This window comes from Malaclemys terrapin, chromosome 10, assembly GCF_027887155.1.
Source record: "Malaclemys terrapin pileata isolate rMalTer1 chromosome 10, rMalTer1.hap1, whole genome shotgun sequence".
Taxonomy (NCBI): domain Eukaryota; kingdom Metazoa; phylum Chordata; order Testudines; family Emydidae; genus Malaclemys; species Malaclemys terrapin.
Genome location: NC_071514.1, coordinates 70,590,159 through 70,608,204, shown reverse-complemented (window position 1 = coordinate 70,608,204; position 18,046 = coordinate 70,590,159). Strand labels below are relative to the sequence as shown.

The following is an 18,046-nucleotide window of genomic DNA, read 5'->3' as shown; positions in this document are numbered from 1 at the left end:
TAGGATGCGCTATTCTCAGGTATCTGCAGAGCTGGAAAAAGAACCGAATCAGCAAGGAGCATGACAATTTCTTGGAGTGTAGATTGCTGTGGAACAAAACAAGGACCAATTCAAGGTTGCTGGTGGCATTCACGGAGCAGCTGCAGGTAGCAGAGTGCTGAATCTGGGCCCAAGAAACGAGCACCGATTGATGGGATTGCACTGTAATGCAGGCTTGGGATGATGAGTAGTGGCTGCAATACTTTCAGAGGAGAAGGAGAGCATTCCCGGATCTGTGTGCTGAGCTCACCCCAGTCCTCCAGGGCAGGGTCACCAAAATGAGAGCTGCACTGACACTGGAGAAGTGATGGGTGATAGTGCTCTGGCAACTTGCAATGCCAGATTGCTACCAGTCAGTGGGAAATCATTTTGGAGTTGGAAAATTAACCCTGGGGCCACTGTCATACAAGTGTGCAGGGCCATTAATTGTCTCGTGCTATGCAGGACTGTGACTCTTGGCAAGGTGCAGGACATAATGGATAGATCTGCAGCAATGGGCTTCCCCAACTGAAGTGGGGCAATAGACAGCACTCATATATGTATTTCTGGCACCAGACCATCTTGCCACAGAATATATCAACAGAAATGGCTAATATTCTGTGGTTATGCAAGCGTTGGTGGATCATGGGGATGCTTCACTAACATCAGTGTTGGCTGGTTAGAGAAGGTGCATGATGCTCACCTCTTTAAGAACATAGGACTATTCAGAAAGTTACCAGCAGGGGCTCTCTTTCCAGACTGGCAGATTACCACTGGCAATGTTGAAATGCCAATAGTGATCCTGGGGGACCGGGTCTACCCTCTGCTCCCCAGCTCATGAAGCCGTACACTGGCCACCTCAACAGCGACAAGGAAAGATTCAACTATCAGCTCAGCAGGTGCAGAATGACAGGTGAATGTGCTTTTGGTAGATTGAAGGGATACTGGCGTTGTTTACTCAAAGAATGGTCTCAGTGACAAAAACTCCCAGTGGTTATAGCTGCCTGCTGTGTCCTGCATAACATCTGTGAAGCAAGGGAGAAAACTTGCCAGTGGAATGAAGAACAGAGATGCATCAGCTGTCTGCTGAGTTTGGACAGACAGACACAAGGACTATTAGAAGAGGTCAACACGAAACTATACAGCTAAGGGAGGCTTTGAAAGAGCACTTTAACAATGAGCCACAGTAACGTGTTGTGGTGTATTGTATTCTCCCTGATCCTGCTGTTTTGGGGCCTGTTAGGAATTATGTGGTACCTGGTATACATCTATTAATATAATCATGTCAATGCACCTATTAATTTTGTGATGTTTGTTGTACATTTATGATTATTACACTGGTGTTTTTTTTTAACTGATCCAGTGAGTTGTGTCACATTGTACAACAAGTGGGTGCTTTCAGTACCACTAGACATTCTGCAGCATATGTTGAGAACTAATAAAGATAAATTATTTTCCAAACAACAGAATTTTATTGTGTAACAAAACACACTGCAAAAATAATTCTGTGCAAATTAAATGCAAATACATTAAAACCTTAATACATGTATGGAACAGTGCTTAAAGAAGGGGAAAGTACATTCATGTCCATTTTACCTACACATACATCAACCCTGGCTCCCAGGTCACTGCATGTGAAGTTGTGGCTGTCTAATCTTCCCCAGGGTGGAGTGGCAATGGTAGGGATGCAGCCCCGATGCTACATGGAATGTTGGGGCAGGAGGTGTAGGGAGATGAAGGGCTGGCTCTAGGGTTTTTGCCGCCCCAAGCAAAAAACTTTTTTGCCGCCCCTCACCCCACCCCTGGGTTCTCCCCCCCCACCCCACCCGCACCCCCTGTCGCCCCAGCGCTGGGCTCTCTTCCTCACCCCAACCACACCCCCTGCTGCCCCAGCTCTGGGCTCCCCCTCACCTCAACCGCACCGCCCTGCCTCCCCAGCCCTGGGCTCCCCCCCACCCCAACTGCACCCCCCTGCCACCCCAGCCTTGGGCTCCCCCACCCCACCCCAACTGCACCCCCCTGCCACCCCAGCCTTGGGCTCCCCCACCCCACCCCAACTGCACCCCCTGCCGCCCCAGACCTCGGCTCCCCCCCACCAGTGCTGACACCGCCCACTCCCCCCTCGCCTCCAGCTGGTCCAGCGCTGGCAGGGTCGGGGTAAGCAGCGGGGCTCCCGGGCCGTGCCTCAGCCCAGGATCCCTCCAGCCAGGGCTCCCGCCTCCAGGAACGGCCAAGATCCAGGAGGGCAGAGCCGGGGGACCGCCCCGGCAGGGGGCTGAGGAGCCAGGGCAGGGTAGCCCCAGAGAGAGTGGAGCCCCGGAGAACGGGACGCGGGCCCCGCACGGCAGCGCCCCGCCCTCTATGGCCCTGCTGCTGCTTCTTGCCACCCTGCCGCCGTCCCTGGGCGGCTCGGGCCGCTTCGCCCAGCCCCGGCTGCGGCGCTGGGGGGGGCAGCTGCCCTGCGGCATCTGCAGGCGGCTCTGTGTGCCCCGAGAGGTGACCCCCAGCCCGAGCGTCCCCCGCTAGGAGCCTGCCCGGCCCAGCCATAAGGTGCGGGCGCTGCTCCCCCGTGGCGCAAACCGCAGCGGCCCCAGGGCGATGCGTTGCTGCTGCCAGGGCCGGATCTAGGCTTTGCTGCCCGAAGCAAAAAAAGAGACGGCCAGAATCCCACCCTTGAAAATGTGCTGCCCCAAGCACGTGCTTGGTTTGCTGGTGCCTAGAGCCGGCCCTGGGGAGATGCTGTAATGGAGTTATCTGTGGACTGCAAAGGAAGGCAAGCCCATGACTGTTGAATCTATAGTTCCACAAGAGTCTGCAGAACCTGTGTTTGCTGCCGGAGAAGCCCCATTATGTCCTGATGCATCTCCCTCTCCTTCTCCTGTCCGCTCTTTCCTTCTCCATACAGTCTGTAATATTCAGCACTGGATCTCACTGAACATGTCACCCTGAGTTCTCTTCTTTTTCCTCCTTGCCTCGTGCAGGCGTTCCATGGGTGTGGAGGGGGAACCCCTCAAGGTTGCAACTGCTGCAGCGACAGGTAAAACACACAGAGGTACCATTGTTGGTACAGTCACAATGGAAAGTGAAAGTTAAGATTCAGAACGCCCTTCCCTTGCTCCCCTAAAGTTTTAAACAAGACATGCTTATTGTCACTTCTGCTTCGGAGCGCTTGTGTATGGGCCGACTCACAGCAGCAGTCATGATGAGTTTGTCCCTGGCAGGGACAAGGGAAACGAGGAGAGAATTGCTCAGGTGTGTGAAACTATGAGAACCAGGCAATGGCACTAAATATTGGCACCGTTTTCCACAGGCAGTGGTGATTTTAGCTGATCTCTCACTCGTGAGCGTGACAAAGGCACAGAGAATACAGCTGCTGCTGGAGTCCTGAAGCCACACAGGCCCATATGCTGCTAGCCTGTTTATTGCAATGGTGCCTGCCAAAGTTATCGCTGACTGGCATGGGAAAGGGTCCTACTGCAGAGGAAGAAATAAGGCTGCCATCCTTAGAAACCTTCTGGAGAGGATTGCACAGTGCCTCCAGATCTCTCAGGAGGATTTGAGGGACATCCCTGTGTACATACACAAACTGCTCCACATGCCACCATCCCCGCACCTAACTCTACAGGGGAATGAAAAGTAGATAACTTTACCTCTCCTTGTTGTACCACTACCTCTACTGGTATAAGTAAATTAACGAAAAGTCAATAGCAGTGTCCTGTTAAGCTGGGGGCATCATCAGTATATCATAGTAATGAGAAATACAATTACATGCTTACCCTGAGGTTCTTTCCCCTCCTTCAGACTTGCCCATATTCAACTGTCGGAACTCACTGGAGTGCGGCAGAGTATCAAACAGGTCCTGGCTTGTGGCATAGCTGGACCCCCTGATAGCATGTCCCTCCTCCTCACTGTTCTCGCCCGGGGCCTATGACTCAGGTGCTTCAGAAGTATTCATGGTTGCATACAAGGTGCTGGTGGGGTCTCCACCACATATGACATACAACACTTTGAAAAATCAGCAGGTCTGTGACTTGGCACTAGATGGACTGTTGGCCTTCCTGGCCTTCTGGTATGCTCGCTGCAATTCTGTCACTTTCACGCGGCTCTGCTTCAGATCCCTGTCATACCCCTTCTGCATTCCTCACACAACCTGCTCATAGATGTCCACATTTCTACAGCTGGTTTGTAGCTGTGCCTGCACAGCCTCTTCTTCCCACAGGCTCAGGAGATCCAACATCGCCGATCTACTCCAGGCCAGAGCGTGTCTTGAGCACGTAGCTGGCATGTTCATCTGGGCAGTAGTACACAACAGTGGAGAGTGCTAAGTGTGCTCGCCAAGCTGGGCAGTCAGGAAAAGGCACTTAAAACCCTGTGAATTTTTGAAAGTTTGTGGGGGGGAGGGAAGAGAGCTTCTGGTCTCCATGACCCCTGGACAGCACAGTTCGTAATTGTGACCAGAGCACTCAGTGTTGGGCACTGGGGGACAGCTGCTGGAGGGTTTCACAGAGATTTGCTGACAAGAGAGGAAGGGTGAGACTTAGGAATCGTGGGTTCCATTCTAGGTTCTGGAGGGCTCTCTAGTGGGCACAGAACTTCATGCTAAATAGTTTTGGCTGACATTTAAAAAAAAATTCAGCATGAGGCAGAAAACCAGCATAGGAAATACTACCCCTAATTAATGCCTAAAGTTTGGCAGTTACAAGCAACTGCAAACTGGATGTTATAATGGGAAATGTCAGGGAACCTTAACAACAGACTGAGCTACCAGCCCCTCTCCTATAATAACTGTGTTTTTCTCCCACCATTTTAGTATGATACAACAAAACAACACATTCAAGGTGCTTGCTTTGTTGCAGCAACTCACTAACCAATATAGCCCCAAGCTGCAGAGATCAGAGCCAGATATGAACTTCCCCAAAATCCAGGGAGGGGAAATAGTGAGTCTTGGGTTTTGGTTTAGGCCCCCATAGAACATGTCTTCCTATAAATATTCCCAGCACTTATGGGAATATTCCTGGTGACATCAGCAATGCTGGTGTAGAAACAAAGGTAAATAAAACAGTTGTGCTGGCTCCGACACTAGAAACATTACTATACCATATTTGCCAAAAGGACAAGGAGAAAAATCAGGAGGAGAGAATTCTGCTTCTACTGAAAAGGGCAAACACAATGAAAGTTTAAATAAATACATGAAGTACTTGACAGTGCCCTTTTAAAGCTTATATTCTTTATATTAACCAAATACCTTTAAAATATAAAGCAGAGTTCAAAGAACACAAGCATCAGACTGACCCTCATGCTGCTAAGCCATTTTCTCTAATGCAGTGGTTCTCAAACTTATTTTTTCACAGACCACTTGAAAATTGCTGAGGGTAGCGGTGAACCACTTAATGATCTTGCCAAATGTTGTTTGTACCGTTAGCTAACTACTGTAAAGCGCTATATATAGAAAAAACAAAAACTTTTTTTGTTCTACAAATAAAAGCACACAACTCATATTTTAATATCAGTAGTCTTACCTTTCTAATGTGATGGATATGCCCTCTCTCCCCCACCGCGGCAGCCCCCAAGCTGGGGCTGGGCAGGAGGTGGGATATCTCCCACACCACAGCAGCCACAGCCCTGGAGCTGGGGAAAGTCGCCTCTTTCTCTGAACGTTGCAGCCCTGCACATCCCAAATCCCCCCCAAGGGCACCACCTCACCTTACACGTGCATCTTCACAAGGGTCCATGCACCTAATTAGTGAAGCCACGCCTGCGCGGCTCCTCTAATTAAGTGGGTAGTCCCTCATTCTCTTGCATGCGGCCGCCCAGTGTGCACCTTAGAGGAAACTTCCGTGGACCACCTAAATGGAGCTCCCACGGACCACAGTTTGAGAACCTCTGCTCTAATGAAATTCTTTATTCCTTTAAATTTTTATGAGGTTTTGTCTTTGACTGCTATTAAGTTGTAGCAGCAGCAGAAATAAAGTGTCCTTTGGTTACTTTCAGTCAAGTACAAAAACGGGTCTGAGTTCCTCTAACCCTCCAATTCCTTTTCATATGAACACCATCGTACGGCTATTTATGAACAACCAAAGTGTGTTGCAGAACAGTGTGCAGACCTAGGCCAAAAAGTTATTGTAAAGCTCCCAGCTACTCATTTGTGAAAAATAAAGAGCAAAACTCAAGTACTGTCATGTCAGAACTACAGCAGGTCCCTGTAAAGGATTATGTATCAGGAATGACTACCAGGAAAATAAATCGACAAATGGAGGGATGAAGTGCAGAAGCAACTGCTATCTTGTGAGTGAGGCTAGGCAATTCAGTCTCAGTAGTGAATACATCATATATTATTGAGATACACTTATCCTTCCACTAATAGAATCTAATCTGCAGATATTTAAGTAGATGTTACTTTTGACACACGCTCACATCATGCTGAATTTATAAAATGAATACTGTGTTAATCATGAGATCCACGTTGAAGTTAGCCATAAGACATGGAGGCCCTGAAGCAGAATTGGCACCAATTCAGTAAGGTACTCGAGCATGTCAATGGCATTACTGATTTCAATGGGACTAAAGTATGTAAACATATGCATATTAAGTGCCTGACTGAATCAGTGCCTTACTTAGGAGAGATGTCAGTCTCTGCAACAAGAGACAGAGCCTACCAGACACCAGGAAGCTTAAATACAGCAACTATAGGAGATAAATGATACGATGTCAGCCCAGTGACTCTCCTTTTGGAGTACTGTTTGTCAATGAGGTAAAAATTTAGGCCCCAATTCTACACAGACACACACACTTTCAATGGGACTATTCAAGTACATGAAGTTAATCAACTGTATAAGTGTTTGCAGAATCAGGGCTTTAGGGATAAGTCAGAAAGTTTCTTAAATAGTTTTATCTCACACAACTAGTCTTTTTTCTCTTAAAATGGAAATGTTTCCTGGACAGTTTGCTCACCTCTTCAAGGTCATCCAGCTCCTCTAGCCTTGTTCGCACCTTCTCAGAAACTGCTGAGCCGGGCGTTGTAGCTTTTCCTGTAGGTAATTATATCTTTGAGTTCTTTAAAATTTTCAAATTCTTAAACTATATTAAAAAAAAAGACTTGAGGGGAAGAGACAGATTTAAACAAGCTAATGGTATCCAAGATCAAAATGGTGGTTCAACAACCTAAGGCAGCTATTCAGCTGCTAGCATGAGAGACTGCGGGCCTGATTTTCAAACAAGACCTCCATTCCTGCAGGCACACAATGAATGTTGCCAACGATTCATTCACCTTTTTCTCCCAACAATTCGTAGTGGGTACAGAATAGCAACTGCAAAAAGTGAAGCCTGATTTGAAAAAATAAATACATAAAGATTTAAAAAAAAAAAAAAAAAAAACAACAGGCTCTAGATTTTTTATTCAGGTTCTTCTGCCAAGAAGCTGGAACCCTGTATATTTACTCATTCCAGGATTCTACTTGCGATGGAAGGTTCTTTACTACTTAGCCTCCCATTCTTAACAGCTTTTCCCATTAACAATACAATTAAAACATTGCATTAAAAATTAAGATTTTGGTGTCATACTAAACAGCCAGTATAATACTGGAATTGGCTCCTTCAATGCTTGTCTCTCAGCCAGGCAGAGAATTGTTGAACAGCTATGCAAAGCACTTCCTTCTATTTCCCCTCCTGTTCCCTTCAAGCAAGCAAGTGGGAAAATTAATAAAGACAAGCCAAATACCAAAATAACCTTGCAATTTTGGGAGATCTGGAGGGACAGTAACAGCCCAGATGTTTTTTAAAGCCACAATGTAAATTACAGGAGTTCTAGTTTCTTTCAATTACACATAATAATGCGCTCAGCAGCCACTAGATGGAGCAAGATAAATTTTATTTTTCTCGCATTTGCAAAAATCCAGTGGGACTCTCATGAACAATAGCAGTGAATCAGCTCACAGTTGGAGAAAGAAAGCTTCAATTTGAATGCATGTTTGCACCAAAGGTCTGTCATTTGTTCTCTCTTTAAAATAATAGTCCCATGCCATTTGATATAGAGAAACTACTCACCTTTTTCAGAACTCATATACAGATTCTGCAGAGAAACAACAGCATTTTAGAACCCATGTATTTACAAACTATTAACTTATTTACAAATGATTTAAGAAAGTGAACTGATTATTTTCAGTGCTGATATTTATTCTATAAATTAATGGAGATATAAAGTGTGATTGTAAGGTTTTCGTGGCATGGACCATGTCTCTATTTGTGTTCTGGGAAGTGACTAGCACTCTTTTGGACTCTCTCTAAAAATAATCAAGTACAATAGGCCAAAGATCAGCCAGTCTTCTTTATGAATATTTAAAAGCTAGAGCTGCTGGGATGGTTTTCCACTTCATTGCAAATTAAATTTACTTAATTTGTTTACATAGAAAAGGAACAGGAGTACTTGTGGCACCTTAGAGACTAACAAATTTATTAGAGCATAAGCTTTCGTGGACTACAGCACACTTCTTCGGATGCATCCGAAGCTTATGCTCTAATAAATTTGTTAGTCTCTAAGGTGCCACAAGTACTCCTGTTCTTTTTGCAGATACAGACTAACACGGCTGCCACTCTGAAACCTGTCATAGAACAGGAATAGTCACAAGGTATTCAATTACTATAGTCTTTCAGTACCCATAGTCTATTAAGGTTCTTGCACAAAATCATTAAGAAGCGCACTTACAATGGAAAGTTTTTCAGTCGTCGTGTATCTAGCAAGGATTTCACCACGTTTGCTTGACCATGGTTCAAAGTCACTTCCTACAACCAAGCTGTCGTCTTTATCACGTTTCTTTCTTGTAGTATCCTAGGAGGAACACAAACAAGGTGTTCATGTATACCAGGCAGACTAAGAAAGGTGACCAGACACTTTAAGACCTACGATGTTTCATGTGTTACTGACTCTTCCACAGATGTACAACATTAAAAAACGTAAACATTACCAAAACTGCTAAAGCAAAAGAAAACCAGTAAATGAAATTCTCTGATTAGTTAATATGGTACTTTCTGTATTGAAACAGCTCTTGCAAGAGCACAAAGAATCAGTTTTATGCAGGTCTATTTTGTTCAATCTACTCGAGATAATTAACCTTGAGCTTTACCGTGTTAGCTGCAGTAGTCACTGGATCTGCTGTTGCTGCGAACAATGACAAGGGATCAGTGCCATCCAATACACTGCTTAGTGGGTCTATCATTGAACTGGAAGAAGAGGAGGAGGTAGAGGAAGTACTTCCTTTCCGACCCATTTTCTTGGTCTTGGATTCAGTAACCTGAAGGAGAAGTTCAACAGTAAAATGAAAAGATCTACTTCCACTTTAATAACTTACTAGAGCACAGATTCTCCAAATAGCACAATTTTTCTCTCCGCTAGGAGTGCCTCAGCTGTAGTACTGGTACTTACAGGTTCTTTTACCATTTTTGTTTCTATTCTCTGCAGCAAAAGGCACTCTTTCTCCCACCCCCCACCCCACTCCCAGTTGCTTCCTCCTCCCACTCTTGTTTTTATCCCTTCTTTCATGATGCTCCTTTAGCTTCAAACAGCCTACCACTTCCTGTGTACCAACTACCCTTCCTTTTGTCTTTCAAATCCACCCTTAAAGACTGCTCCTTTCTCTACAGATCTCCCTACTGACCTTCCAGAGTCTGAACTGCTGCCCATGTATCAGTCACCAGAGTTAAACTAACTTATTTGAAGCAGAGACCTTGCCTCTTATGTGTTTTGTAGAGCCCCATGCACGCTTGCAATATTTCATAGAGTGTTTTTTAAAACCACTGCTGGTTTAGAGGTAACCCAAAACCAACAAGTTTTACATCAAGCAGTTAGGCAGGTTACTGGTAATGTGATGAATTGGTCCTAATCTGGTCTTTTTATATATGATGAAACATTTCATAAGGAACCAAGAAGCTGCGCAGGATTTGAGCTGTTCTGAATAGTAAGAAACGTTTTCTGGCACATAACATCAAGGCATTCAGTACTGTGTAAATAGCAGCATAAACCCCTAGTACTATAGAAATGGTGGGAGCTACAAGCTTCTGGAGCATCCCAAATGTACTTCACTGGTATTGCCAGTGACTTTAAAATCAAAACTTTTCTTCTAATAAATTCAACAGGAAATCAGAACTGCCTCTAGTTGCCAGCATGAAACAGTAGTTTTCACTTTACAGTTATGTTATTTGCAAAGGCACAAAAAGAAACTTACTGTAATGGGTTTCAGTGGATGGTAGTCCCCAAATTCCACAGGTACAGCCTCCAGTCTGCATGAGTCAAACTCTGATGTGTAATTTCTAGACCTTGGATGCCTTAAAAAGCAAGAATAAAGAAAAAGTTTTATAGGTGCATCTGTCACACTTGTATAGGTGCAGACATGTTTATACGCCAGGCAGTATTTTGGAAAGGTTTCCCTTTGCATGGGTAGCTAATATGTAAACTGACTTGACTACTTTGCTCTCTTATACTCTAAATACAAACTGAGCAGTGCGCTTGTGAAGGGAGGTAGCTGCCACTTACTGTTCTGTATTTAAAGTACACCAGTTGGATTTGCCTCCATACCATTGAATTTAATCATCAAAAGGACCAGAATCAGCAAATAATTTACCCATTAGGTAATTTACTAAGGGAATCAATATCCATCTGTTCTGCAGTATTCACAATTAAAAGTTGCAGTGGCCAGCTGACAAGAGGAAGAAAGAACATAACCAGCAATGCAAGAACGAGAAACAAGACATGGTATTAAAGGCTTCCATTCTTACTGAAAATATTTTATTAAGAGAAATAACTTACAGCAAACTCATATTTTACAGTTTTTCTTCTTAGCCTGTTGACAAAACCAGGCTTTCTTCCCTAACAGAAAAAGATTTGCACTTGAAGAACAACATAGATAATGCACTCCAAGGCAGAGCAGCAGACATTTACTCCAGTCACAGCTTTATAGTTTTTCCTCCATTCTATTTTACTATTAATCCCAGTTTCTATTAATCGTTCACTACAATTAGAAATGCAATTCATCTTTGTGGTGTGCCATTAAAATGAGGGAGAGGAATAAAACTGGAGTTTCCATACCCAGGACTGGACAGATCTATGAAGGAGAGCTGAGAGTTATATTTAAAAATACTCAAAAATATATCCTTAAATTCAGTAATACATCAAATGAAAACCCTTTAACTAGCACAATCTAGTGGTCATGCATGGAACTGGGAGTAAAGATTCTTGGTTTAAGTTCCCAGCTCTGTTACTGTTTCTTTGGGGACAAGACAGTTTCCATACATGCAAAGTGAGTATAGTTCTACTCAGCTCATGGAAGTGTCAGGAGACTTAGAAGCATCTATACTCCGCATTTCAGCAAACATTTTCCACCACTGGTACCACACATTCGGCTCCAACAGTAGGGCAACTGCAATAGAGCTAGTGTAGTTTTAGGGATCACGGCAACAATCAGCAAGACCTGGTTTGAAAAGGTTTTCTTTCCCTCTGCCCACTCCACCTGGAACATTTTCCTGACTGTTTTTTAATTTTAGAAGTATTAGGAATGCCCAATTTGCCTTCCCTGTTTTATTACTGAAGGACTTTTGGGAGAGTGCAAGGATGTTTACTGGAGCTCTGGTGCCTTAATTGAACAAGCAAGGGTACTGAATGAACAAAGGCTTACTTTATCAAAAACGCTAGTCCTTGAACCTAAAAACAACAAAAACAAAATAAACACAAAGGCCAGATTTTCAAAAGAGCTAAGCTTCCATTCAGGCACCAAGTACTCAGTGTCATCAGCTTCCATTGGGGACAATGTGCCTAAACAGGAACTGAGCTCATTTGAAAATCCTGCCAGTGTCTAAAAATTCACTTCCCCCCCCTCAACTTTCACTTTCTGGGATCTTGCAATATCACCATTTCACTAGTTTTCCAGTCATTATTGTGTGTTCTAGCCTAAAAGGGACCTGAATTTCTTAGTGTAAAAAAGTAGCTGAAAGAAACAAAATATTTAGAAAGGGCAAAAACCCCAATTTGTCCTTGCCTCTTCCCTTCTTCCCCCCAACTTTGCTGGTAATCTTTTCAAAGTGAAAAAGGAAACAGACTACGTAATTATTATTTAACTGGTAGACCTTTGTGGCGCTCTTGCTATTGCAATTCTGTAACAAGAAATCAGAACAAAGTCATAGCTGTGCTGATCAATGGGGAAGCTTTGAAGCCTAATTAGATACAAACAGAGCAAGAACAAGAGTCCAGTGAAACCCACATGCCTGTTCCTTTTGTTTTCTTTATCTCCAATTTCCTGCTTTCACGATACATGAGCATTTTCTTGAATTTACTATTGTTCCATGCTTCAGTGACTCTCCTTGTTCATTTGCTTCATGGGTTTATTAGAATTTGTATGAAAATATGTACCCCACTCTCTTTACTGGCTCCTAATTATAACATTTCTATTACCCTGTTATACTTACAGTTTTGTCAGCATTTCCATTACACCTCATTTATAGGGGTTTCTAAATCAGTAGTAAAAAAAAAAAAAAAAAAAAAGGCCTTGACAGCTGAAGCTTGGCATGACAGCCTCAGCCAAAAGGCAACTGTATTATAACTAAATTTTAAGACATCATTTGCTCTGTGTATGCATGTACATGGAGTGAGCTGTTCGTAAATGTAAATTTTAAAAAATGCTTACAGAATCAATGTGTTTAAGTGATCAAGACCGCTTGTAAGGTAATTAATATGCGGGGGAGTGCACGATTGGTTTGATATTATCTTCTATTTATTCACTGAAGAAGGGGAGAGAGAAGGGTAAACCTTTCATTCTTGGTGAAACCTCATGGCTATGGAGCCAGCTTCCATCAGAAATCAGACTGACTGATCCAGTCTTCTGGGCAACGGTAAGGTGCATGTCCACATGCAGGCTTTACCCTATAACTAGCAGGTTGCCTTGCTCTACCTGAGTCTGGCACTTAGAAGGGCAATGAGGGAAGAAAAGCAGCGGCCACGTCCATTGGGAAGGTATCCCTTTTATTGGAATGGATTTATATATGTATTGCGGCAAGGCACCTCCTCCATCTCAGCAGGTACAGCGTTTCCCCCTCTGGTGGTGGGGGCATGGAATAAGTCAGCCCCACTCTGGACAGTGTTTATTCTCCCACTTGGGGAGTTATTTCCCAATACTTTTCTGGCAGGCCTCAGGGCCAGCCCAAGGAGCGCCCCTCCACCCAACAAAAAACACAGTTCCAACCCAAAACAAATGGGAATATCTTTTCCTACACACACACACACACACAAGCTGAAGGTGTGAGGCCTTGTTATTGGCCCTGGGGTGCCAGTCCTTTCCCTAAATAGACAGTCTGTTATACAGCCCTCCACCCTGGAGCAGACTTTCTCCCTGATACCACTAGCCCTGCACCTCCTTGTCTCCCCTTTCCCTCCTTTCACCAGAGAAGGGGTTTATAAAGATCTCAGGCAGCCCTTAATTGGACTTGGGTGTCTCTACTTGACCTGAGGTAACCCCTTCTCAGCTTATGGAGAAAAGGGCCTTTATCATTCTATGGCTCATATACCTGCCCTTGTTTTCTTTTTAGTTGTTCCCAGTAATCAGTTGAGTTCTCAGTGGATACTCCCCAAAGGCTGGGGGAGGGTCCTTTAGCCACTGGCAGGATTATGCCCGCCCACTTCCCCTGGAATTTTCAATAGGACCACTCCCTTACAGCTGTCCAGTGTGACTTTGTCACAGTATTCATAATATATACGAGTATAATGAAGATCGTTTTTATGTTAAAATGACAAATATGAAATATTATAACTATTTACTGAACATGTAACACAGTAAAACCAAAACTAAAAAGCAGAGAAAAGCCACATGGAGGTGAGTTAAGGAATGACAGCCTTAACTTTCAATTCCCTTGGTTTCTGCAGTTTTATTCAAACATAATGGTTTTTTATTTATATCAACCACATTTAGAACCTAAATGTTTCATTTTAATGCAAGCTCCTTTTCTTCCCATGAAGATAGGCTACATTTAATTTTCTGTATAGACTGAAATTTGTTAAGTGTATAGCTGGTTTCAACTTCATCCCCAACTTATCATTTTAACATTAACTAAGTACAGTAACAATGCTTAAAGAAATACAGCCAGTACCTACACACCAACTACAGTATACTACCTCTTTTATATTCTATTTTTTTCTCTTGTAATACAATAGCTTTCTTGGTTATTTGCATAGCAAGCTGTGATGTTCACAGATTTTTCTTCTCTAGATCTCCCAGTCTCTCTCTGTGTCATCTTATCATTCCATGTTACACACTGATTCCTTTCACCAGGAGAAACTACATTTATCCACAACTATCTAAGTTCTACAATTTCCAAATTACCTACTGAGCTTTTCATTTTCAAGGACCAGTTTTGTATCTTGATATTAAATTCCATTATTTGGACTTTAATCTAAATTTCAAAAAACTATGTAGGTTCACAACATCTTATTGCCAGATTAGGTGTGGGGGGGAGGAGGAGTGTGTATTTGTGGCTACCACTATATTATGTTCAGTGTGTCTGTCTTAACCATTATTGCAGTAAGAACTTCTAAGACTGCCAACAAATACATTTGACACCATTTATCTTCATAACTGCATTGAATACCCCCAATCCTTCTGTGCATTCGAGGTTTTGTTAGAAGTCCTAAGGTAGTACTAATAGTGGCCCTTTTAGTCTCAACAGTGTCACTAATCAGATATTGAGAGTCCATATAAGAGTAATATAACAAGACTGAATTGGCAACGTTTAGATCTCCATGTATTTGCAAACAAAAAACAGTATAACCACAGACATATCTATTATAGCTTTCCTTCACTCCCAAAACTTGTAGTATTTATGTATTTCTGGGAAATATTTATTTATAAATATAAAAAGTTTTAAAACACTGAGTACTCTTATTATGAAATTATCTAAAAAACTGTGGTAATGTGGGTTTACATGATAATTAACACTGACCTTTTAAAATTCCTAAACAAATTTGTACTATGATAAAAATTCAGGTTTGCTCATGAATTAGCACTATGTGGGGTAAATTTTGCAGTTAGATAGATTTGATAGATATGAACGGCACTTTTTAGCAGCCCACCTGTATAAGCTGGTGAGCCACATAATTCACTTTTGTAACTTTCTGTATGGATTCTGAGGTTGGGAAAAGAAGGTTTTCCATCACCTCCAGTAGGTTTATTATTTAAAGGAACAAAAGCTTCAGGAAAGCAAATCTTTCAAAAACAGGAATTAGTTTATTTACAAGCAGCCATGAACTTTATGAAGCAGGGAAACAATTATTGCATATTTTTCTTTATCTTGTCAAAAGAAAAAATATTTCATCATTTCCTTGTCTTGCTTGCTCTAACAGAAATTGTACTATGTAGCTTATTTCCTAAGTATTTTCTTCAGTTCTGCATTCAGTTTTCCAGAAGCAAAGAAACATTTCATATTACAGGCAAGTCTCATCTAACGCAGGGTTCCATTCCGCGATTAGCATGTAAAGTGAAAACTGCGTATAGTCAAAATTACATTGAGTTCAATGGCGGGCAGAATCGCCCGCACTACAGGTACAGTATTAAAATTGTTATTTTTCTCTCTTTTTTTATTTTTTTGTTTATTTTTCCAACCGAGTAAACCTGACATCGCACATGTTAAATGCGCGTAAGATGTGACAGACCTTTACTACAGAAGCAGAATTTGTATCCTAACATGAACCAACAGGGACATCCACTGGACTATAAGAGGAACAGAATTTTAATCTGGCTTCTTTCTTCTCCTCTCATCCCTCTCTTTCCAAAAAAAGATATCATAAAATCCAACACAATCAAATTAGATCCAAATTCAGACTGCTCTAGATTGTTCTGAAGTACAGTTCTTACTTATTTTTAAAGACAAAGTACATAAGAAAGTCTGTTCACAGGACATCTCTATCACGCTCCTGTAAAGACTTGTACACCCACAAAGCTACCTATTATCCATCTTCAAATCCCTCCTCAAAACTCTATTTTGCCCTGATGCCTACCAAAAAAATAATAAATTGATAATGGTTAGGCTGCCAACGTACTGATACCACTGCCTATCATGCTGACCAACACGGGCTCAGTTTCCTAGTACTCCCGTCTGTCTGCATCCATCTGTTGTCTCTTATTTAGTTAGGGTATGGCCAGACTGTTGGGGTTATATGCTGGCCGGATAGCCTCATCGTACAGATGCCGCCTACACTGAGAGAAGGGGTTTTCTGTCAGTGTAGAAACACCAACTGATAGTAGCTACATCAACAGATGCATTCTTCCATTGACATGCCTGCATCTACACTGGTGCAAAGCTACACACATGGATGTGTTTTTTTCAGTAATTTTTAAAAAATGTTTCAATGCAGTGCCTTCCAGGCACCTCCATGCTACTGCTGTGATTTGGTACTTTGTAAGACATCAAAGAAAAAACAAATACAGGGTTACATGGCGGGGGGAGGGGGGGAAGAGGGGAGGAGGAAGCATATATGAATCAGAGTCAACTACAGCAACTCCTTTGGGGTTATCCCACCTTGTCACAAAAATGCAAATAAGTAACACCAGTCCCACATTATTAAAACAGATCTGAATGTATCTCCCCTTCTTCAGAGGAAAGACTTTACTGTGATATTCAAGTATGTTTTTTTAACTTCTTTCAGACAGTCTCAGCTGCAGGCTTGTGATAACATAATTTCAAGGGTCTTTTCATAGGGGCATTTGAAAGAAGCACTGTCTCTGAAGGAACATGTATGTATGTATGTATGTATCCAAATTAGAAATGAACTTTCTAACATATTGTCACAATTGAATAGCTTACTGCTATTTCATTTAGGCTTCCTTTTAGACCCATTCCAAAGCAGCAGTCCTGAAGCAAGAAGGAAGTTATTGGTGGTGTTCTTGAGATGTGTGTTACTGTGGAAGTCCCATACAGCACAGAAAGCTTTGGTCAGGGCTACGGGTACAGACTGTAGGAAAGGAGGGAATTAAACTTCACAACAGCTCCACAGCATGCACCTCCGAAACAGGTGAGCTTCGCACCCTGGGCGGGGGGAAGAAGGGACACTGCAGTTTTGCCCCGGGCTTTCGGACTGAGGTAACGGGGAAACAGGGAACAGACTAGACAGGCTGACAGAGCGGAGGCGCCTTTCACCCTCTTTTCTTTAAGCTGGGGGACAGGGAAGTCCTCAGCCCACCCTGCTCGGGAGTCTGTAGCCGGGCTCTGCTTTGGCCCCGCTGGCTCCAGATAGGGGAATATCAGGGACCCTTCCCCAGGAACCAACTCCCGCCCAGCCCAGCCGGAACTGCTCCACCTCAGACTACGCGAGTCCAGACCCGCCGCCGCCGCCTTCCTCCGACCACCCAGCGCGGTTCCTTCCCCACTCAGCCCAGCCCAGCCCTTCCCCGGCACCTCTACCCGTACTTCTCCCGGCCTTACCACGGGAAGGCAGCCATCTTGCCTCCTTGTCACATGACCCCCATCCCCCCAGGGCCGGGTCTTTCACCGCCCTCTCCCCGCTCGCTACGCCCCGCCCCGCCCCCAAGATTGTGCGGGGCAACCGGAAAGGGTAGGCGCAGGCCCCACGCGACGGCGGCGGATGGCTCTTGCTGTGCCTTGGGGGAGCCTGGTAACCCCTTGGGAAAGGCTCCTCCCCTCGACCCCACACACGGGGGGGTTAACCCCTTGGGAAAGGCTCCTCCCCCTGCCCCCCACACACGGGGGGGTTAACCCCTTGGGAAAGGCTCCTCCCCCTGCCCCCCACACACGGGGGGGTTAACCCCTTGGGAAAGGCTCCTCCCCCTGCCCCCCACACACGGGGGGGTTAACCCCTTGGGAAAGGCTCCTCCCCCTGCCCCACACACACGGGGGGGTTAACCCCATGGGAAAGGCTCCTCCCCCTGCCCCACACACACACGGGGGGGGTTAACCCCATGGGAAAGGCTCCTCCCCTCGACCCCACACACGGGGGGGCCTAACCCCTTGGGAAAGGCTCCTCCCCCTGCCCCACACACGG

The 18,046-nt window shown here is 44.1% G+C and overlaps 1 protein-coding gene across 1 annotated transcript in view; it reads right to left on the bottom strand.

Moving 5' to 3' along the window:
- VPS35L (VPS35 endosomal protein sorting factor like) overlaps nt 1–17,536 on the bottom strand; it is a 116,325-nt gene extending 98,789 nt beyond the window's left edge. Inside the window, exons 1-6 of the mRNA XM_054041591.1 lie at nt 17,470–17,536; nt 10,236–10,335; nt 9,138–9,305; nt 8,720–8,842; nt 8,062–8,086; nt 6,970–7,046 (exon numbers count right to left, since the gene is read on the bottom strand). Of these exons, the coding sequence (XP_053897566.1) occupies nt 6,970–7,046; nt 8,062–8,086; nt 8,720–8,842; nt 9,138–9,305; nt 10,236–10,335; nt 17,470–17,486 (510 nt within the window). The 5' untranslated portion in view covers nt 17,487–17,536. The remainder of the gene's footprint in view (nt 1–6,969; nt 7,047–8,061; nt 8,087–8,719; nt 8,843–9,137; nt 9,306–10,235; nt 10,336–17,469) is intronic.
- Between the last annotated feature and the right edge of the window lie 510 nt (nt 17,537–18,046).